The sequence below is a fragment of the Mytilus edulis genome, unplaced genomic scaffold, assembly GCF_963676685.1.
Source record: "Mytilus edulis unplaced genomic scaffold, xbMytEdul2.2 SCAFFOLD_1267, whole genome shotgun sequence".
Taxonomy (NCBI): Eukaryota; Metazoa; Mollusca; class Bivalvia; order Mytilida; family Mytilidae; genus Mytilus; species Mytilus edulis.
In genome coordinates, this window is record NW_027268041.1 from 5,482 (window position 1) to 26,406 (window position 20,925).

At 33.4% G+C, this 20,925-nt stretch overlaps 2 protein-coding genes and 1 pseudogene across 2 annotated transcripts; all 3 read right to left on the bottom strand.

Annotated features, from left to right (window-relative positions):
* Positions 1–909: 909 nt before the first annotated feature.
* LOC139506710 (uncharacterized protein SCO4629-like) lies at positions 910–4,037 on the bottom strand (annotated as a pseudogene).
* Positions 4,038–8,439: 4,402 nt separating this feature from the next.
* Positions 8,440–11,569, bottom strand: LOC139506709 (uncharacterized protein SCO4629-like). The gene is made up of 3 exons (XM_071295516.1): positions 11,412–11,569; positions 9,246–9,369; positions 8,440–8,928 (listed from the first exon to the last, which is right to left on the bottom strand). Exons 1-3 carry the CDS (start codon positions 11,484–11,486, stop codon positions 8,471–8,473), a joined length of 657 nt encoding a protein of 218 aa, XP_071151617.1. The 5' UTR covers positions 11,487–11,569; the 3' UTR covers positions 8,440–8,470.
* Positions 11,570–15,968: 4,399 nt separating this feature from the next.
* LOC139506708 (uncharacterized protein SCO4629-like) lies at positions 15,969–19,109 on the bottom strand. Its single transcript, XM_071295515.1, has 3 exons — positions 18,952–19,109; positions 16,775–16,898; positions 15,969–16,457 (listed from the first exon to the last, which is right to left on the bottom strand). The coding sequence occupies exons 1-3, from the start codon at positions 19,024–19,026 to the stop codon at positions 16,000–16,002; spliced, it is 657 nt and encodes a 218-aa protein (XP_071151616.1). The 5' UTR covers positions 19,027–19,109; the 3' UTR covers positions 15,969–15,999.
* Between the last annotated feature and the right edge of the window lie 1,816 nt (positions 19,110–20,925).

The following is a 20,925-nucleotide window of genomic DNA, read 5'->3' on the forward strand; positions in this document are numbered from 1 at the left end:
AGTGTCCAACTCATTAAATCGAGACTAAGTACAGAAAAAAACGACAAAAGACAAGCAACGATATAAGTGTACTCGCAATCACAGATCGATCAAAACCGAATAAATGAAGAAGAAAAAAATGTCGTATGATTGCCAATGAAGAGTAGACATGGTGTGTGTGTGCAATTGTAGTAAAGACATATATTGTGTGAAAGTCCTAGAGATAGATTGTGTGGAAGTGTAGTGTAGACAGTCGAAAAGTTATGACTGTCAACAGAAATATAAAGGAACCATCAAAAGCACGAACGTTATCTATAACATCCAACAAAGAGTTTTTTTACACTCCAATAATATCTTAATTTGTCATGATATTAGCAAGATGCTGTTACGAAGTCCCCATGAATATCTGCCCCGGATGACTTGTCATCATATGGTTTTAGAGAAGTAGGTCAAAGAAGAAGAAACTTTGTTTGGGAGACTTGAATGCTCAATTACAATAATTAAAAAATAATCTTTGATAGAAGTCACGGATCTGTTTAAAAGGTTATACATATCAGTTGTTAGACACTTACTGTAAGCCGAGATGAAACGATAGTTGTGGGGTTTGGTTGAGCGCTTACAAATGTGTTAAAGCAACAAACAACCAATTAATCAGTCTCTTTGAATTGTTTCACATTTTATCATACCTCGCTATACGCATGATATAGGGTTTGTTCATTGTTGAAGACCTTGCGGTGACCTGTTCTTCAAACAGTCGAACCTCATCTAGCTTCATATTTTAATAAATATTTCTATTGAAAAAAGGCGAGTGGTAGCTATATATATATATGATTTTTTGCTGAAGTTGCCGAATTTGAAAATATGCTCACCAATTCCTCCATTCAGAACGCTATGAATATACAATAATTCAAACATAAATGATTTAACGAGTTCAAGTGTATATTTTAATAGTTAATTGAAACTAGTATTGTCCAATGGACAATAAGTTCTCTCCAATGTTCCAAACATTATCTGGAATGTCTTGTTCAATCTGAAATCCAAGTTTAGGGTAATTTTTGACGCGTTGGAGACAACCAACCATCATTTCCATTATTTTATCTAAATCACCGACATCATCGTTAGGGTATGACATTAAATCTATGGCAGGCGACGTAACACAAACTCTGTCTAACTGATTCATGCCGCAAGGCCACTGCTTAGCAAATGTTGCATATGTTCGTCTCTCCATAAATGGCATCTGAACTAAAATGATTGTTTTAACCGAATCCAGTAGACCAAGCTTCTCAAGTATTTGATATGAAAATGTTACATTTTCTCCGGTGTTAGTTGCTTCTTCCTCCAAAAGAATCTTTTCCTCTGGTACACCCTGACTAACGGCAATATCTTTGAATATTTGTGCCTCAGGTTTTTGCCATTTTCCTGCAAAATAAAAATTAATCAAAATATCTCCTATTTGTTCTCAGAAATAAACGCAGAGCGAAAAAATACATTTTCAGTTAGTATTATAGGAATATCATACAAGTTTTCCATGTCCAGAGAATTATAAGTGTTTGTCGTTTATAGGGCAAATACCCCTTGAATCAAAGTCAAATCTCCACACTTAAAATATATAGAAATGTATAGAATAAAAGCGACTATATAGTAACAACAACAAGGCTCGGTCAATAAACGATATAAGTATACATTTCTTTTTCAATGAGGGAGTACTCGAATGCTACTAAAATCTCCAACCTTACCTTTTGTAAGTGTTCCTTCATTCCCAGTAATCATCAACCATTTAGCAAATCCATCTAACCACAATTTTGAAGCATATTCTATTGTCCTTATATCAGGATTCCGAATACGACAATCAAATCGCTCTAAAAAAAAAAAAGGGAAAAAATCCTCTAAAATCAATCAGTCAAAATGACAATAGAAGAAAATGACAATAACAATAAAATCTAGAAAAATGGGATGAAAATTTCAGGAACTGAATTTGCGGCTCTCCCTTGACACCATTTGCGAGTATGGTCTCGAGGAAACAATGATAGTCCGTCGGAAGGGAACGATAAATGGCTGACCCGTGTTAAGAGAGAGCCATATCTCTTGCACGTTAAAGACACCCTTGTAGATTTCGAAAAAGAGCAGGCTAATGCCGCTACAAGGCAGCACTTGCACCCGCAAAGTGGAAAGGGATTAATATAAGTTGCAAAAACTTGTTTCCCAATCCACTATAAATAAATATGTTTAAACAAAACTAGAAATAAGTTGGCAAGAACAAAATTAGATTTTGAATATTTATTAATCTGAATCAAGTTTGTTTTAATTACAATGGTAAAATTCGATTGCCGATGATCGACATGATCAGTCTGATTATCTCAGTAATCATGGACCGTTGAAAATCCTAATATCATTGACAATCAACATTATGTAAAATAACAAGTACACTGACATTAAACTCCTCCTAAAAAAACCTGATTATTTGGTCATGGTGTTTTACAGTAATGTAAAAGGGGTATTGATCTGTGATGGGACTGACTTCGGACAAACACGCAGAGCAGAGCACATATTACGTACTAACTAACAAAGGTAAAAAAAAGGAGGAAATATTAAACAAGGATGTGTTCCTTCTAAATGGCTATAGCGAATGCTTGCACCACTCATTGATAATCAAATGCATTTAACAGAATGATATGTCAAACCGATAACATTAACATTTTTCGGCCGACTACACCACAGGTATTTAAATGGGCCCGAATCGATTTAGTGAACTAGAAATATACAATTCAGGCTGCATGTTCATCCCATTACGCATATGTGATCTTCGTTCAGAAAGAAATAGAATAAAGATTAGATCAGAATAAAAGACTTACGGTGACCTATAGTTATTAATGTCTGTGTCATTTTGGTCACTTGTGGACAGTTGTCTCATTGGCAATCATACCACATCTTCTTTTTTATATTTTCTTCAGCATGACTCGGCATATAAAACATATATAACATAGTAAGCTAGTATGCGCATCAATCTAACTAAAATATTGATCTCTGATTTCTTTATACTACATATGAAGTATAACGAAATCAGAGATCAATATTTCAACATTGTAGATTGTAATGTGCATATAATATTTATCTGGTTAAACTCTTGTAGTATTATGCTTTCAAATAATTATTCGATATGCCAAAAACAAAAACAAAAACAAAACACGAAAAAAAAAAAACATGAAACCCCCCCCCCCCCCCAATGGATTCACATTTTTAGTATCCTAGCATCAGTGGTGAAGTTTCCTGGAAAATCGATTTGTATAGTTAATGCAACAATATAAACTATAGATTATAAATATCATGAGCAAAAGAGAGGGAAAGACAATATTAACAATAAATAGGTAAAGTATTTAGCATTTTTAAATCGAAATTGTGAGAAACCAGGGTCAAAGGGCACTGTTCCTCTATCAAAAGTAGGATGGTAATGCTATAAAATTGAGAATGAAAATGGAAAATATGTCAAAGAGACAACAACCCGACCAAAGAGCAGATAACAGTTCTTAAATTAATTATCTGTTAAGAAGGCAACAATGGGTCTTAAATGCTTCTGCTTCCCATAGACTTGAGGGGGGGGGGGGGTGTAAGTAATGACTGTCTGAAATAAAAATGAAAATGAAAGACTGACGATACTCTTCAGTGACTAACTTCAAGACTTTATAAGACCATCGTGCACATCTTATTTCCAATCTCCCCCGCCTTAACCACTGGAAACTCGATGGTTCTTTTTTGTTTGGGAGTTTAAACTTCGGATACATCTGGCTTTCTAAATGTACCATTGTCATTTCTTCAAGTTTTATTCTCTTTATCAATGTTTATACAAGAAATTATAATTTTTATCAGTCTCTAAATTACATGCCGCGTCTAATATTTGGAAATTTACCTTTTCGAGTGTATGGTTGAGTTTCAAATAGTTCCATATAACTTCTGCCTGGTTAATTGACTCCTCATTTGGCATTTTACTTTTTTCATTCTTTAAGGAAATGCGTAGTGAAGATGCATGTGATGTTGAATGGAATAAAACGTGACGTTAGGGATATCCTTTCGAATTGTGACGTCATGGCATTGTGCTATAAATAAAATAGAAAGTAGTACATATTTAACGCAAAATAGTTCCTACGCATGAGTGTAACTTTCAAAATATATAGGATATTTAGGTAGTTTTGGCATCAAATGAAAGCTGAAGGACTGGTGATCATTGTAGAACACTTTTGGACTTTTAATTTTGAATATTTAAAAAACTGCAGCAAATTTTGAAAAGAGGGTACATTTGGTCTGTTTGTCAGATCTGAAGTACCTGTTTTGGTACATCCGAAGTTCTGGGAACCAGTTCTTTCTTATATGCCATGTAAGGTATGTTGATTTTTTCAGTAGAAGACGCTATAAAGTGTTGCTTTGACATGCAATAATTGCCACTTTATTTGAACTTAAAATGAAAGAGGTGTGCCTGGTTGAAATGGAGGAATTTAACATAGAAAGTAATGGGACCATGAATTAGTGGTGTACTTCCTAAAATATGATTAAAAACCAAGACTTTTAATGATTGTATTTTAAATCCCGGCATGCAAAAACCAGGAGAAAACGTCATGACCTACAGGAAGTAGTTAATATTTTTTCATTAATTATTGAATTTCTCCTTTATTACTGCACATTTAGCGATAAAACTTTGTGAATATATATATTATGTCATTATGAACATATTTAAACCATAAGAAAAAAATCGCGAATTTTCCCTTTAAAGGGAAACTTCGCAAAAAAATCAAAAATTGATATTATGTCCATTCTGTATAAACATTCTCAAATTAAAGTTTTATTCCGCTAGATAAGAGATCACCATCGATTTTAAATTTTGAGTATCAATTCTCTGCGTTCCGCCATTTTGTCATCTTCTACGATCAAAAATCACGATATGTCTATAAACCACAAAGGACCAAAACTACAGTAACCGATGTAGTCGTAATTGCGTGTCGATATCTTGTCAATCGTACGGTTGTTTTATCTGACTAACTAACTTGATACGGAAAATGTTCTTGATTTTTTTTTAAATAACCATAGTCTGTTATTTTTAAACTGTTAATATTGGAATTAATTAAAAAGTCAAAGTTCAAATCATAAATAAGTGTTCCGTGAAAATTGTTTTCGAAAATGTAATTCGTTCATAATTCTTTGAAGGGAAAATTCGCGATTTTTTTCTTATGGTTTAAATATGTTCATAATGACATAATATATATATTCACAAAGTTTTATCGCTAAATGTGCAGTAATAAAGGAGAAATTCAATAATTAATGAAAAAATATTAACTACTATCTGATTGTACATGTTAAACACGTGCTCAATATCCATGCTTTTTGTTGATTGTTGAAAAACTGGTGACAATCGTTAAACTTCGGCTTCAAACACGAACATTAATTACCTGCTATATTTTTACAACAACACTGACCGATTGAGAAAAAAAAATTGACGATTATACAAAATTTTTGCGAAAAAAATGATACAATCGTGCACAGAAGACTAAGTTTATGATGTTTGTATGCATTGGTTCAAGAATTGGAATAACATTATTTTTCACCGGTCACTCGTTTATTATGAATTCAAGAGATTTACATAAATATCACGACTGGATACTAGTTTATCTTACATCATAACACATTCAGGAAATATTGTTGGTTAAAAGACAAATGGAAGTTTTTAACGACCTTGACTGGCTATACAGCCCTTGCACGGTCGGTAGGTTAAAAGCTACCGCGTGGATTACTTATATATTACATATGTGGTTAGTAGGCGTGGTTTATTTCAGTGTTGCACATGTGTTCCTTTGTTTAAACAAAACGGTCACGTGTTAAGGAAACATCTGAAAGGTTTTATCAAACGAAGAAAATGACGAAGACCGATTGTAATGAATGTGACCTACCGAATTAGACTATTTACCGAATTTGTTATCACATAAGCAACACGAAGGGTGCCACATGTGGAGCAGGATCTGCTTACCCTTCCGGAGCACCTGAGATCACCCCTAGTTTTTTGGTAGGGTTCGTGTTGTTTATTCTTTAGTTTTCTATGTTGTGTCGTGTGTGCTCTTGTTTGTTTGTCCTTTTCATTTTTAGCCATGTTTTTGTATTTACTAATGGAAGTAGTTTTTAAATATTGAAGACTTGATCACCTTGATCATGTTGATAGGTCACTAATAGTCTTAAGTACTACATTTGATACTCGGCAGATAAATTCGTTACGCAGTGTGCTATTATGTAACTTAAAATACTGAGTATGTTAAGTTGAATTACGATTTGTATATATCAATCTAATTAAAAAAAGTATCTGAGGAAACAGTTTGTGGCATCCATTGATACAAAATAAAAGGGATTGTCGAAAAAAACCCTCTATATATTCAGCAAGCCATTTAAATTATGAACAACATAATCATCCAAGAAAGAAACAGAGACAATCACTAAGAATTAAATATGACTTCAACAGTCTAAGTGCCGTAATGTAACATGGTTGCTCCGTTTGTGACATTCTGCAAATCTAAGCATTAAAGAGCGATCAAATGTAAACATACCAATTCTTACATTTACTACAACATAATCTCGACCAATCTATAACATACACACCAATGAGACAAACCAAAGTTCAACTGCAGTGAGTGTAAATTAGTATGTCGTTTGAGAACGTTACCGTAAAATAGATAATATTTCAAATTCACTTTATAATTCCACTTCTTTGTGAACGGATTCTTTAGTTTTAATGAATGCAACTGTCCCCAGATGTTTACTTGCTATGAGCAACCAGACAAGTGCAACTTGTTTAGCAGAAACTGCTTATTCTTTTCGGGTTTCTGGGTTCATCTTATATTTTCTTAAAGTTTCGTGTGGATTTGCTTTAGTTTTCTGTGTTGTTTGTAGTGCTTATATTATTTACCTGTGTTGAATTTTACAACAAGTTTATCAAATCTCGTCTCTAACTGACCTTTTAGCTTTACGGATATTGTGCACGACGGTTGCCACTACTGAGGGGAGCAGAAACTGGCCACTCTCGTTTTTAACAGTCAAAGTCGTGTTATTGTGGATTTTTTTTTTTGGTCCATGATATTGCTGTAATGTAAGTTTATCTCTTGGTATCTGCACTCTCTTTTGCAAAAACCCAGGAGGGGCTGGATTTTTTTAAGGGGTTGGGGGGAGGGGGGGGTGTTCATTTCTGTGATCTTTATTTTTTAGGCCATTTTTCTCTATTCTTAATACTTTTTGTAAATTCATTATTCTCTATTCTCTTTTTTTTCTTTTATTAGTTACTTTTCTCTCTTCTTTATTTTTTTGTCCAATACTCTCTATTCTGTAAACCTCCATATTGAACTAGAAGACGACACTTAACTGCATGTGTCAAATCAAAGAAACAGAAATTCCGAGGAAGTAAACAACAATCATTGAAAAAACAGGTAGTCGAATGGTCACAAAATAAATTTGTATACGGAAATAGAGACATAGGGTGCCTTATTTGAATACAATTTATGAACAAACTATAAAAATTAGTTGGAAAGTGTCCAACTCATTAAATCGAGACTAAGTACAGAAAAAAACGACAAAAGACAAGCAACGATATAAGTGTACTCGCAATCACAGATCGATCAAAACCGAATAAATGAAGAAGAAAAAAATGTCGTATGATTGCCAATGAAGAGTAGACATGGTGTGTGTGTGCAATTGTAGTAAAGACATATATTGTGTGAAAGTCCTAGAGATAGATTGTGTGGAAGTGTAGTGTAGACAGTCGAAAAGTTATGACTGTCAACAGAAATAAAGGAACCATCAAAAGCACGAACGTTATCTATAACATCCAACAAAGAGTTTTTTTACACTCCAATAATATCTTAATTTGTCATGATATTAGCAAGATGCTGTTACGAAGTCCCCATGAATATCTGCCCCGGATGACTTGTCATCATATGGTTTTAGAGAAGTAGGTCAAAGAAGAAGAAACTTTGTTTGGGAGACTTGAATGCTCAATTACAATAATTAAAAAATAATCTTTGATAGAAGTCACGGATCTGTTTAAAAGGTTATACATATCAGTTGTTAGACACTTACTGTAAGCCGAGATGAAACGATAGTTGTGGGGTTTGGTTGAGCGCTTACAAATGTGTTAAAGCAACAAACAACCAATTAATCAGTCTCTTTTGAATTGTTTCACATTTTATCATACCTCGCTATAACGCATGATATAGGGTTTGTTCATTGTTGAAGACCTTGCGGTGACCTGTTCTTCAAACAGTCGAACCTCATCTAGCTTCATATTTTAATAAATATTTCTATTGAAAAAAGGCGAGTGGTAGCTATATATATATATGATTTTTTGCTGAAGTTGCCGAATTTGAAAATATGCTCACCAATTCCTCCATTCAGAACGCTATGAATATACAATAATTCAAACATAAATGATTTAACGAGTTCAAGTGTATATTTTAATAGTTAATTGAAACTAGTATTGTCCAATGGACAATAAGTTCTCTCCAATGTTCCAAACATTATCTGGAATGTCTTGTTCAATCTGAAATCCAAGTTTAGGGTAATTTTTGACGCGTTGGAGACAACCAACCATCATTTCCATTATTTTATCTAAATCACCGACATCATCGTTAGGGTATGACATTAAATCTATGGCAGGCGACGTAACACAAACTCTGTCTAACTGATTCATGCCGCAAGGCCACTGCTTAGCAAATGTTGCATATGTTCGTCTCTCCATAAATGGCATCTGAACTAAAATGATTGTTTTAACCGAATCCAGTAGACCAAGCTTCTCAAGTATTTGATATGAAAATGTTACATTTTCTCCGGTGTTAGTTGCTTCTTCCTCCAAAAGAATCTTTTCCTCTGGTACACCCTGACTAACGGCAATATCTTTGAATATTTGTGCCTCAGGTTTTTGCCATTTTCCTGCAAAATAAAAATTAATCAAAATATCTCCTATTTGTTCTCAGAAATAAACGCAGAGCGAAAAAATACATTTTCAGTTAGTATTATAGGAATATCATACAAGTTTTCCATGTCCAGAGAATTATAAGTGTTTGTCGTTTATAGGGCAAATACCCCTTGAATCAAAGTCAAATCTCCACACTTAAAATATATAGAAATGTATAGAATAAAAGCGACTATATAGTAACAACAACAAGGCTCGGTCAATAAACGATATAAGTATACATTTCTTTTTCAATGAGGGAGTACTCGAATGCTACTAAAATCTCCAACCTTACCTTTTGTAAGTGTTCCTTCATTCCCAGTAATCATCAACCATTTAGCAAATCCATCTAACCACAATTTTGAAGCATATTCTATTGTCCTTATATCAGGATTCCCGAATACGACAATCAAATCGCTCTAAAAAAAAAAAAGGGAAAAAATCCTCTAAAATCAATCAGTCAAAATGACAATAGAAGAAAATGACAATAACAATAAAATCTAGAAAAATGGGATGAAAATTTCAGGAACTGAATTTGCGGCTCTCCCTTGACACCATTTGCGAGTATGGTCTCGAGGAAACAATGATAGTCCGTCGGAAGGGAACGATAAATGGCTGACCCGTGTTAAGAGAGAGCCATATCTCTTGCACGTTAAAGACACCCTTGTAGATTTCGAAAAAGAGCAGGCTAATGCCGCTACAAGGCAGCACTTGCACCCGCAAAGTGGAAAGGGATTAATATAAGTTGCAAAAACTTGTTTCCCAATCCACTATAAATAAATATGTTTAAACAAAACTAGAAATAAGTTGGCAAGAACAAAATTAGATTTTGAATATTTATTAATCTGAATCAAGTTTGTTTTAATTACAATGGTAAAATTCGATTGCCGATGATCGACATGATCAGTCTGATTATCTCAGTAATCATGGACCGTTGAAAATCCTAATATCATTGACAATCAACATTATGTAAAATAACAAGTACACTGACATTAAACTCCTCCTAAAAAAACCTGATTATTTGGTCATGGTGTTTTACAGTAATGTAAAAGGGGTATTGATCTGTGATGGACTGACTTCGGACAAACACGCAGAGCAGAGCACATATTACGTACTAACTAACAAAGGTAAAAAAAAAGGAGGAAATATTAAACAAGGATGTGTTCCTTCTAAATGGCTATAGCGAATGCTTGCACCACTCATTGATAATCAAATGCATTTAACAGAATGATATGTCAAAACCGATAACATTAACATTTTTCGGCCGACTACACCACAGGTATTTAAATGGGCCCGAATCGATTTAGTGAACTAGAAATATACAATTCAGGCTGCATGTTCATCCCATTACGCATATGTGATCTTCGTTCAGAAAGAAATAGAATAAAGATTAGATCAGAATAAAAGACTTACGGTGACCTATAGTTATTAATGTCTGTGTCATTTTGGTCACTTGTGGACAGTTGTCTCATTGGCAATCATACCACATCTTCTTTTTTATATTTTCTTCAGCATGACTCGGCATATAAAACATATATAACATAGTAAGCTAGTATGCGCATCAATCTAACTAAAATATTGATCTCTGATTTCTTTATACTACATATGAAGTATAACGAAATCAGAGATCAATATTTCAACATTGTAGATTGTAATGTGCATATAATATTTATCTGGTTAAACTCTTGTAGTATTATGCTTTCAAATAATTATTCGATATGCCAAAAACAAAAACAAAAACAAAACACGAAAAAAAAAAACATGAAACCCCCCCCCCCCCCCAATGGATTCACATTTTTAGTATCCTAGCATCAGTGGTGAAGTTTCCTGGAAAATCGATTTGTATAGTTAATGCAACAATATAAACTATAGATTATAAATATCATGAGCAAAAGAGAGGGAAAGACAATATTAACAATAAATAGGTAAAGTATTTAGCATTTTTAAATCGAAATTGTGAGAAACCAGGGTCAAAGGGGCACTGTTCCTCTATCAAAAGTAGGATGGTAATACTATAAAATTGAGAATGAAAATGGAAAATATGTCAAAGAGACAACAACCCGACCAAAGAGCAGATAACAGTTCTTAAATTAATTATCTGTTAAGAAGGCAACAATGGGTCTTAAATGCTTCTGCTTCCCATAGACTTGAGGGGGGGGGTGTAAGTAATGACTGTCTGAAATAAAAATGAAAATGAAAGACTGACGATACTCTTCAGGGACTAACTTCAAGACTTTATAAGACCATCGTGCACATCTTATTTCCAATCTCCCCCGCCTTAACCACTGGAAACTCGATGGTTCTTTTTTGTTTGGGAGTTTAAACTTCGGATACATCTGGCTTTCTAAATGTACCATTGTCATTTCTTCAAGTTTTATTCTCTTTATCAATGTTTATACAAGAAATTATAATTTTTATCAGTCTCTAAATTACATGCCGCGTCTAATATTTGGAAATTTACCTTTTCGAGTGTATGGTTGAGTTTCAAATAGTTCCATATAACTTCTGCCTGGTTAATTGACTCCTCATTTGGCATTTTACTTTTTTCATTCTTTAAGGAAATGCGTAGTGAAGATGCATGTGATGTTGAATGGAATAAAACGTGACGTTAGGGATATCCTTTCGAATTGTGACGTCATGGCATTGTGCTATAAATAAAATAGAAAGTAGTACATATTTAACGCAAAATAGTTCCTACGCATGAGTGTAACTTTCAAAATATATAGGATATTTAGGTAGTTTTGGCATCAAATGAAAGCTGAAGGACTGGTGATCATTGTAGAACACTTTTGGACTTTTAATTTTGAATATTTAAAAAAACTGCAGCAAATTTTGAAAAGAGGGTACATTTGGTCTGTTTGTCAGATCTGAAGTACCTGTTTTGGTACATCCGAAGTTCTGGGAACCAGTTCTTTCTTATATGCCATGTAAGGTATGTTGATTTTTTCAGTAGAAGACGCTATAAAGTGTTGCTTTGACATGCAATAATTGCCACTTTATTTGAACTTAAAATGAAAGAGGTGTGCCTGGTTGAAATGGAGGAATTTAACATAGAAAGTAATGGGACCATGAATTAGTGGTGTACTTCCTAAAATATGATTAAAAACCAAGACTTTTAATGATTGTATTTTAAATCCCGGCATGCAAAAACCAGGAGAAAACGTCATGACCTACAGGAAGTAGTTAATATTTTTTCATTAATTATTGAATTTCTCCTTTATTACTGCACATTTAGCGATAAAACTTTGTGAATATATATAATTATGTCATTATGAACATATTTAAACCATAAGAAAAAAATCGCGAATTTTCCCTTTAAAGGGAAACTTCGCAAAAAAAATCAAAAATTGATATTATGTCCATTCTGTATAAACATTCTCAAATTAAAGTTTTATTCCGCTAGATAAGAGATCACCATCGATTTTAAATTTTGAGTATCAATTCTCTGCGTTCCGCCATTTTGTCATCTTCTACGATCAAAAATCACGATATGTCTATAAACCACAAAGGACCAAAACTACAGTAACCGATGTAGTCGTAATTGCGTGTCGATATCTTGTCAATCGTACGGTTGTTTTATCTGACTAACTAACTTGATACGGAAAATGTTCTTGATTTTTTTTTAAATAACCATAGTCTGTTATTTTTAAACTGTTAATATTGGAATTAATTAAAAAGTCAAAGTTCAAATCATAAATAAGTGTTCCGTGAAAATTGTTTTCGAAAATGTAATTCGTTCATAATTCTTTGAAGGGAAAATTCGCGATTTTTTTCTTATGGTTTAAATATGTTCATAATGACATAATATATATATTCACAAAGTTTTATCGCTAAATGTGCAGTAATAAAGGAGAAATTCAATAATTAATGAAAAAATATTAACTACTATCTGATTGTACATGTTAAACACGTGCTCAATATCCATGCTTTTTGTTGATTGTTGAAAAACTGGTGACAATCGTTAAACTTCGGCTTCAAAACACGAACATTAATTACCTGCTATATTTTTACAACAACACTGACCGATTGAGAAAAAAAAATTGACGATTATACAAAATTTTTGCGAAAAAAATGATACAATCGTGCACAGAAGACTAAGTTTATGATGTTTGTATGCATTGGTTCAAGAATTGGAATAACATTATTTTTCACCGGTCACTCGTTTATTATGAATTCAAGAGATTTACATAAATATCACGACTGGATACTAGTTTATCTTACATCATAACACATTCAGGAAATATTGTTGGTTAAAAGACAAATGGAAGTTTTTAACGACCTTGACTGGCTATACAGCCCTTGCACGGTCGGTAGGTTAAAAGCTACCGCGTGGATTACTTATATATTACATATGTGGTTAGTAGGCGTGGTTTATTTCAGTGTTGCACATGTGTTCCTTTGTTTAAACAAAACGGTCACGTGTTAAGGAAACATCTGAAAGGTTTTATCAAACGAAGAAAATGACGAAGACCGATTGTAATGAATGTGACCTACCGAATTAGACTATTTACCGAATTTGTTATCACATAAGCAACACGAAGGGTGCCACATGTGGAGCAGGATCTGCTTACCCTTCCGGAGCACCTGAGATCACCCCTAGTTTTTTGGTAGGGTTCGTGTTGTTTATTCTTTAGTTTTCTATGTTGTGTCGTGTGTGCTCTTGTTTGTTTGTCCTTTTCATTTTTAGCCATGTTTTTGTATTTACTAATGGAAGTAGTTTTTAAATATTGAAGACTTGATCACCTTGATCATGTTGATAGGTCACTAATAGTCTTAAGTACTACATTTGATACTCGGCAGATAAATTCGTTACGCAGTGTGCTATTATGTAACTTAAAATACTGAGTATGTTAAGTTGAATTACGATTTGTATATATCAATCTAATTAAAAAAAGTATCTGAGGAAACAGTTTGTGGCATCCATTGATACAAAATAAAAGGGATTGTCGAAAAAAACCCTCTATATATTCAGCAAGCCATTTAAATTATGAACAACATAATCATCCAAGAAAGAAACAGAGACAATCACTAAGAATTAAATATGACTTCAACAGTCTAAGTGCCGTAATGTAACATGGTTGCTCCGTTTGTGACATTCTGCAAATCTAAGCATTAAAGAGCGATCAAATGTAAACATACCAATTCTTACATTTACTACAACATAATCTCGACCAATCTATAACATACACACCAATGAGACAAACCAAAGTTCAACTGCAGTGAGTGTAAATTAGTATGTCGTTTGAGAACGTTACCGTAAAATAGATAATATTTCAAATTCACTTTATAATTCCACTTCTTTGTGAACGGATTCTTTAGTTTTAATGAATGCAACTGTCCCCAGATGTTTACTTGCTATGAGCAACCAGACAAGTGCAACTTGTTTAGCAGAAACTGCTTATTCTTTTCGGGTTTCTGGGTTCATCTTATATTTTCTTAAAGTTTCGTGTGGATTTGCTTTAGTTTTCTGTGTTGTTTGTAGTGCTTATATTATTTACCTGTGTTGAATTTTACAACAAGTTTATCAAATCTCGTCTCTAACTGACCTTTTAGCTTTACGGATATTGTGCACGACGGTTGCCACTACTGAGGGGAGCAGAAACTGGCCACTCTCGTTTTTAACAGTCAAAGTCGTGTTATTGTGGATTTTTTTTTTTGGTCCATGATATTGCTGTAATGTAAGTTTATCTCTTGGTATCTGCACTCTCTTTTGCAAAAACCCAGGAGGGGCTGGATTTTTTTAAGGGGGTGGGGGGAGGGGGGGTGTTCATTTCTGTGATCTTTATTTTTTAGGCCATTTTTCTCTATTCTTAATACTTTTTGTAAATTCATTATTCTCTATTCTCTTTTTTTCTTTTATTAGTTACTTTTCTCTCTTCTTTATTTTTTTGTCCAATACTCTCTATTCTGTAAACCTCCATATTGAACTAGAAGACGACACTTAACTGCATGTGTCAAATCAAAGAAACAGAAATTCCGAGGAAGTAAACAACAATCATTGAAAAAACAGGTAGTCGAATGGTCACAAAATAAATTTGTATACGGAAATAGAGACATAGGGTGCCTTATTTGAATACAATTTATGAACAAACTATAAAAATTAGTTGGAAAGTGTCCAACTCATTAAATCGAGACTAAGTACAGAAAAAAACGACAAAAGACAAGCAACGATATAAGTGTACTCGCAATCACAGATCGATCAAAACCGAATAAATGAAGAAGAAAAAAATGTCGTATGATTGCCAATGAAGAGTAGACATGGTGTGTGTGTGCAATTGTAGTAAAGACATATATTGTGTGAAAGTCCTAGAGATAGATTGTGTGGAAGTGTAGTGTAGACAGTCGAAAAGTTATGACTGTCAACAGAAATAAAGGAACCATCAAAAGCACGAACGTTATCTATAACATCCAACAAAGAGTTTTTTTACACTCCAATAATATCTTAATTTGTCATGATATTAGCAAGATGCTGTTACGAAGTCCCCATGAATATCTGCCCCGGATGACTTGTCATCATATGGTTTTAGAGAAGTAGGTCAAAGAAGAAGAAACTTTGTTTGGGAGACTTGAATGCTCAATTACAATAATTAAAAAATAATCTTTGATAGAAGTCACGGATCTGTTTAAAAGGTTATACATATCAGTTGTTAGACACTTACTGTAAGCCGAGATGAAACGATAGTTGTGGGGTTTGGTTGAGCGCTTACAAATGTGTTAAAGCAACAAACAACCAATTAATCAGTCTCTTTTGAATTGTTTCACATTTTATCATACCTCGCTATACGCATGATATAGGGTTTGTTCATTGTTGAAGACCTTGCGGTGACCTGTTCTTCAAACAGTCGAACCTCATCTAGCTTCATATTTTAATAAATATTTCTATTGAAAAAAGGCGAGTGGTAGCTATATATATATATGATTTTTTGCTGAAGTTGCCGAATTTGAAAATATGCTCACCAATTCCTCCATTCAGAACGCTATGAATATACAATAATTCAAACATAAATGATTTAACGAGTTCAAGTGTATATTTTAATAGTTAATTGAAACTAGTATTGTCCAATGGACAATAAGTTCTCTCCAATGTTCCAAACATTATCTGGAATGTCTTGTTCAATCTGAAATCCAAGTTTAGGGTAATTTTTGACGCGTTGGAGACAACCAACCATCATTTCCATTATTTTATCTAAATCACCGACATCATCGTTAGGGTATGACATTAAATCTATGGCAGGCGACGTAACACAAACTCTGTCTAACTGATTCATGCCGCAAGGCCACTGCTTAGCAAATGTTGCATATGTTCGTCTCTCCATAAATGGCATCTGAACTAAAATGATTGTTTTAACCGAATCCAGTAGACCAAGCTTCTCAAGTATTTGATATGAAAATGTTACATTTTCTCCGGTGTTAGTTGCTTCTTCCTCCAAAAGAATCTTTTCCTCTGGTACACCCTGACTAACGGCAATATCTTTGAATATTTGTGCCTCAGGTTTTTGCCATTTTCCTGCAAAATAAAAATTAATCAAAATATCTCCTATTTGTTCTCAGAAATAAACGCAGAGCGAAAAAATACATTTTCAGTTAGTATTATAGGAATATCATACAAGTTTTCCATGTCCAGAGAATTATAAGTGTTTGTCGTTTATAGGGCAAATACCCCTTGAATCAAAGTCAAATCTCCACACTTAAAATATATAGAAATGTATAGAATAAAAGCGACTATATAGTAACAACAACAAGGCTCGGTCAATAAACGATATAAGTATACATTTCTTTTTCAATGAGGGAGTACTCGAATGCTACTAAAATCTCCAACCTTACCTTTTGTAAGTGTTCCTTCATTCCCAGTAATCATCAACCATTTAGCAAATCCATCTAACCACAATTTTGAAGCATATTCTATTGTCCTTATATCAGGATTCCCGAATACGACAATCAAATCGCTCTAAAAAAAAAAAAGGGAAAAAATCCTCTAAAATCAATCAGTCAAAATGACAATAGAAGAAAATGACAATAACAATAAAATCTAGAAAAATGGGATGAAAATTTCAGGAACTGAATTTGCGGCTCTCCCTTGACACCATTTGCGAGTATGGTCTCGAGGAAACAATGATAGTCCGTCGGAAGGGAACGATAAATGGCTGACCCGTGTTAAGAGAGAGCCATATCTCTTGCACGTTAAAGACACCCTTGTAGATTTCGAAAAAGAGCAGGCTAATGCCGCTACAAGGCAGCACTTGCACCCGCAAAGTGGAAAGGGATTAATATAAGTTGCAAAAACTTGTTTCCCAATCCACTATAAATAAATATGTTTAAACAAAACTAGAAATAAGTTGGCAAGAACAAAATTAGATTTTGAATATTTATTAATCTGAATCAAGTTTGTTTTAATTACAATGGTAAAATTCGATTGCCGATGATCGACATGATCAGTCTGATTATCTCAGTAATCATGGACCGTTGAAAATCCTAATATCATTGACAATCAACATTATGTAAAATAACAAGTACACTGACATTAAACTCCTCCTAAAAAAACCTGATTATTTGGTCATGGTGTTTTACAGTAATGTAAAAGGGGTATTGATCTGTGATGGACTGACTTCGGACAAACACGCAGAGCAGAGCACATATTACGTACTAACTAACAAAGGTAAAAAAAAGGAGGAAATATTAAACAAGGATGTGTTCCTTCTAAATGGCTATAGCGAATGCTTGCACCACTCATTGATAATCAAATGCATTTAACAGAATGATATGTCAAACCGATAACATTAACATTTTTCGGCCGACTACACCACAGGTATTTAAATGGGCCCGAATCGATTTAGTGAACTAGAAATATACAATTCAGGCTGCATGTTCATCCCATTACGCATATGTGATCTTCGTTCAGAAAGAAATAGAATAAGATTAGATCAGAATAAAAGACTTACGGTGACCTATAGTTATTAATGTCTGTGTCATTTTGGTCACTTGTGGACAGTTGTCTCATTGGCAATCATACCACATCTTCTTTTTTATATTTTCTTCAGCATGACTCGGCATATAAAACATATATAACATAGTAAGCTAGTATGCGCATCAATCTAACTAAAATATTGATCTCTGATTTCTTTATACTACATATGAAGTATAACGAAATCAGAGATCAATATTTCAACATTGTAGATTGTAATGTGCATATAATATTTATCTGGTTAAACTCTTGTAGTATTATGCTTTCAAATAATTATTCGATATGCCAAAAACAAAAACAAAAACAAAACACGAAAAAAAAAAACATGAAACCCCCCCCCCCCCCCCCCCCCCCAATGGATTCACATTTTTAGTATCCTAGCATCAGTGGTGAAGTTTCCTGGAAAATCGATTTGTATAGTTAATGCAACAATATAAACTATAGATTATAAATATCATGAGCAAAAGAGAGGGAAAGACAATATTAACAATAAATAGGTAAAGTATTTAGCATTTGTAAATCGAAATTGTGAGAAACCAGGGTCAAAGGGGCACTGTTCCTCTATCAAAAGTAGGATGGTAATACTATAAAATTGAGAATGAAAATGGAAAATATGTCAAAGAGACAACAACCCGACCAAAGAGCAGATAACAGTTCTTAAATTAATTATCTGTTAAGAAGGCAACAATGGGTCTTAAATGCTTCTGCTTCCCATAGACTTGAGGGGGGGGGGGGGGGTGTAAGTAATGACTGTCTGAAATAAAAATGAAAATGAAAGACTGACGATACTCTTCAGTGACTAACTTCAAGACTTTATAAGACCATCGTGCACATCTTATTTCCAATCTCCCCCGCCTTAACCACTGGAAACTCGATGGTTCTTTTTTGTTTGGGAGTTTAAACTTCGGATACATCTGGCTTTCTAAATGTACCATTGTCATTTCTTCAAGTTTTATTCTCTTTATCAATGTTTATACAAGAAATTATAATTTTTATCAGTCTCTAAATTACATGCCGCGTCTAATATTTGGAAATTTACCTTTTCGAGTGTATGGTTGAGTTTCAAATAGTTCCATATAACTTCTGCCTGGTTAATTGACTCCTCATTTGGCATTTTACTTTTTTCATTCTTTAAGGAAATGCGTAGTGAAGATGCATGTGATGTTGAATGGAATAAAACGTGACGTTAGGGATATCCTTTCGAATTGTGACGTCTCATGGCATTGTGCTATAAATAAAATAGAAAATCCCAATACAAATTTTCGTAAATACCATATTAACTTTCACAATAATAGTTCAAAAATTCAAATACTCACAATAAAATGAATCGGATGATTTTGAAAATACATTTGTATTTTTAGAATTCATCTTTACGAAACTAATAAATTAAAGCGGCGCGCCATTTTTAAAAGAGCACAACATTTGCAACGTACACTTTTTGCTTTTTATACAAATGACAGGTAAACAAAATACTTTTTTGAAAAAAAATCCTGCATTATTATAAGTAACACCACCATAAAAAACAGTTAAACAGTATAAACGTTTCCTTATTTGTAAAAAATAGATTTCGAAAATCAAGGTAGAATGCCGAGCAACATTCACAACTCAACACTTGGCTGGACTTGTCAACAGACAACACGAAAGTCCCACAGAAAACCGACTATATAAGAACTCATCATGCCTATGAAGAGTAGCAAGAGAATGTGTGCACAGAGTAACTTCACTGATCCCTATTTTATATATTCATTGACTGATTGCAAGTTTTAATACCACAAAAAAAGTCCAAGTCCTTGGACCTTTCATTTAACATAAACTTTATTGAAAAGCACCTTACGCCCATATAGGCCAATGGCTTAAACATTATACATAATATACAGTTTACATATATAAAACAATGAAAATAAACAATGCAGACACTTTGAAGGGGGTCTCATTGGGGGGTTCCGATCCCTGATCCCGCTTACTGTTTTGTCAGATTCAAGGTCCCGCAAGACCTCATTTCTCGTTTTCACGCCACAATAATTTGATTTTCACGTGTCACGCTTACAAAAAAATCGACAATCCCACGTCACACTTAGACCCCAATGAGACCTACTTTGAACTACAATCCTTGTCTTTCTTTAAATCAATATATACTAGAACACACATGCGAAGTTCTAAAACTTTAACTTTTATTCTGTTGGTTGTGTTGGTGTTAGAATAGTATTAATGGAACAATTGAGTTTTTCAAGAAAAATTAATACATTTTGATTCACCGTTTACGTGACAGGAAACCAAACAGAAAACCAATCTTTATTTTCTTTATTTTGCACAATATATTTCAAAAGACATAAATGAACACCATTACTAGTGTTACTTGCTTCAAGTTAATATTTAAAATCTATTTTCAATGTTAAATTAAAGTTTTTTTAAAACGCGAGAGGAAACCATAAGAAACCGAAAGCATTTTTTTAGTTTTATTTTATTGCAAAATCTGCTTAAAATAATCTGAACAGTACTTTTTCTTAAAATCCATCTTAAATTTAACAGTATTATAAAACTCCTAAATATGTGCTTGTTTTGAAAACAATTAGTACAATTTATTCAGAAATTTCCATATTTTTCATTGATACAGGATACCATAATCGTTGTATCTTGATGTTTTAGCCAAAAAATGTATTTATATTTGGTTTTGAAATTCCAGTTATATACAATTTATTCCAAATCATTGGCAATGTAAAATTCTTTAAATCCAGTAAAGAAAAAAACTTTTAACTTGGAATTAAAATCTTTAAAATAGGCACCATGTGATATTTGTGACCTGTACACCATCCACATGGTTTCCACATTTTAACCTACTTTAGTGGGCTAAAATCAATAAAGTACTTCCTTTCAAGTCAAGCATGGTAAAAGTTTGCTTCTCCTTTGACAAGTTTATTGCATTTCTGAAAAGTGTTTGCAGAACATGAATAAAAAAAAAAAAAATTGTGACAAAGATACCAACTTTGTACATTCCAAGTGTAACAGTCCAAGG

Excerpts from the sequence above, each read along its gene's own strand:
- LOC139506709 (XM_071295516.1), bottom strand. The coding sequence starts at position 11,486 with ATGCCAAATGAGGAGTCAATTAACCAGGCAGAAGTTATATGGAACTAT. Across the intron at positions 9,370-11,411 it reads TCAACCATACACTCGAAAAG|AGCGATTTGATTGTCGTATT; the intron begins GTAAATTTCCAA and ends TTTTTTTTTTAG. Across the intron at positions 8,929-9,245 it reads TGAAGGAACACTTACAAAAG|GAAAATGGCAAAAACCTGAG; the intron begins GTAAGGTTGGAG and ends TTTATTTTGCAG.
- LOC139506708 (XM_071295515.1), bottom strand. The coding sequence starts at position 19,026 with ATGCCAAATGAGGAGTCAATTAACCAGGCAGAAGTTATATGGAACTAT. Across the intron at positions 16,899-18,951 it reads TCAACCATACACTCGAAAAG|AGCGATTTGATTGTCGTATT; the intron begins GTAAATTTCCAA and ends TTTTTTTTTTAG. Across the intron at positions 16,458-16,774 it reads TGAAGGAACACTTACAAAAG|GAAAATGGCAAAAACCTGAG; the intron begins GTAAGGTTGGAG and ends TTTATTTTGCAG.